Below are 2141 nucleotides of genomic sequence, written 5' to 3'. Positions count from 1 at the left end.
GCAAGCGGAGAAAGCGAGTGTGTGTGTGTGCGTGTGTGTGTGTGTGGAGGGAGGGGAGAGTCGCGCTTCACATCAAACGTCCCCTGTGGCCATGGCAACAGCTTTGGGAGAGCGGGTGCCAGTCCTCAGGCCAGCAGCGGGCAGCCTGCCACTCCTGCCGGGGTCCAGCGCTCCGCTGGGGTAAGGTCCGGCATTGGTGCTGAATCCAGTTGCGCCCGGACCAGAAGAGGTACCAAAGCCAGTCCCGTCCCGTGCCCGGGCTGGTCATAGCGGGTGGGTGGCTGCCTGGTCCCAGAGAAGAGGCTGGGGGGACTGCAGGCGTCCGGAGGCAATTAAGAGAAACCTTCATTTTCACAGGGCCATTTTCTATTCTTCTACCACCCCACCCGGGCAGGTTAGACCCGGTTCACCTGACCGCTCACAGACGTGTTCTCACTCACACTCGACCGACGCATGCTGGAGCAGAGCACACCCAGGCAGCACCCACGCAGGACCCACCCACCTGCCCGGTTCCTCGCCTGCATACACGACAAACTGAGGCTTCAAAGCAGCCGTGAGAGCTTCAGAAAATGACAAACCCACCACGGATCCAGTGCGCATCTAGAGGGCGCAAACTGGTGACCAGCGAACTAGATGGGACACAAAAATGTTTGTGAGGTTCCCACAGTATTTTAAAAATTTGAAGTACTTGTCAAAAAGATTGGAAGAGTTCGCAGAGAAATCTGGGTTTTCCGTCTCTCTCTCCCTCTCTCTAAAACGATATCCTTGTCATGGCCTTTCCATGTCTCTTGAATAGGGGCTGGCATTCTGCATGTAGGGAGAAGCCCTGATCAGTGTACACAGGACTGGGGTCCGGGCAAACGTAGGCCCTCTTCTCCTTTTCGTCAATATCACCAAGTCCATTTATCATCAATCTTATCCTTTTACGTTTTTTTCCTACAGTAAAGAGGAAAGTGTGGCCAAGAGCAGTGACTCACGCCTGTAATCCAGGCACTTTGAGAGGTAAAGGTGGGAAGATCACTTGAGTCCAGGAGTTTGAGACCAGCCTAGGTAACACAGTGAGACCCCTGTCTCAAAAAAAAAAAAAAAAAAAAAAAAAAAAAAGAAAGAAAGAAAGAGGAAAGCAAAACTGTTTTTTGTCTCTGGCTTGTTCCCTGCAGGCCCAGCCCTGGACGGACACACAAGCATCTGTGCTGCCCACCATCCAGCCAACACAGGCAGCAGGATATTTCCTTCTAGTCAGACTGGTGAGTTTTTGTTTTGTTTTTTGTTTTTCACTTTCACATTTCAAAATATGCAAGTATTTGAGAAATATTTTTTAAAATCATAGTTTTCATTTATCACTCAGATATTTGATCATGTGGAACTTTCTTTACATTTTTTAAATGTAAGGAATAATATCTTATTCATAAATACGTGGAAAAATAAAAGAAGAAAATATTTTAATTACTCTCAGACTCACCCATTCTTATGTAAATGTAACACTGTTTTGCATTTTTCTGGTTGGCAGTCTGAATACAGCTGTAAAATACATTCTTGTGAATGCAATGAGCCAACCAACATACAAGTAAAAAGCACCACCAACTGGGTCATATAGTTGTGTCTTATGCATACTCTCACACAGTCACATTTACCAGTTCATTCATTAAATGTGCATTTTGAATATTGTACATGCAACAATATGGAAGAGGGATTATCTTTTTTTTTTTTTTTGAGACGGAGTCTTGCTCTGTCGCCCAGGCTGGAGTGCAGTGGCCTGATCTCGGCTCACTGCAAGTTCTGCCTCCCAGGTTCACGCGATTCCCCTGCCTCAGACTCCGGAGTAGCTGGGACTACAGGCACCCGCCACCATGCCAGGCTAATTTTTTGTATTTTTAGTAGAGATGGGGTTTCACCATGTTAGCCAGGATGGTCTCAATCTCCTGATTTCGTGATCTGCCTGCCTCGGCCTCCCAAAAGTGCTGGGATTACAGGCATGAGCCACCGTGCTCGGCCAGAAGTGGGGTATCTTCTTTCTCCATTATCAGTAGACTTCCCCCTAAGGAAAAACAGGTTCTTATTTATAATGCACTTGCTCTCTTAGCCAAGCGTTTATCTCTCGCTGAAAATCTGTTTGGTCTTTGGCCTGATTGGCTCCTTAA

The 2141-nt window shown here is 47.4% G+C and overlaps 1 protein-coding gene across 6 annotated transcripts in view; it reads left to right on the top strand.

Moving 5' to 3' along the window:
- The window catches only part of LOC106999277 (uncharacterized), a 43711-nt gene that overhangs the window by 1633 nt on the left and 39937 nt on the right, over positions 1 to 2141 (top strand). For 2 of the 6 annotated variants that reach the window (XM_077940242.1, XM_077940241.1), the window contains exon 2: positions 1161 to 1247. In XM_077940242.1, the coding sequence (XP_077796368.1) occupies positions 1161 to 1247 (87 nt within the window). Of the gene's footprint in view, positions 1 to 113; positions 230 to 394; positions 593 to 942; positions 1052 to 1160; positions 1248 to 2141 lie in introns of those variants that run through there. The other 4 variants (XR_003731430.2, XR_013395954.1, XR_013395955.1 and 1 more) reach the window with 4 other exon arrangements.

The sequence above is a fragment of the Macaca mulatta genome, chromosome 7, assembly GCF_049350105.2.
Source record: "Macaca mulatta isolate MMU2019108-1 chromosome 7, T2T-MMU8v2.0, whole genome shotgun sequence".
Taxonomy (NCBI): domain Eukaryota; kingdom Metazoa; phylum Chordata; class Mammalia; order Primates; family Cercopithecidae; genus Macaca; species Macaca mulatta.
Note: the sequence above shows the minus strand (reverse complement) of the source record. Positions and strands in the feature narration are given on the sequence as shown.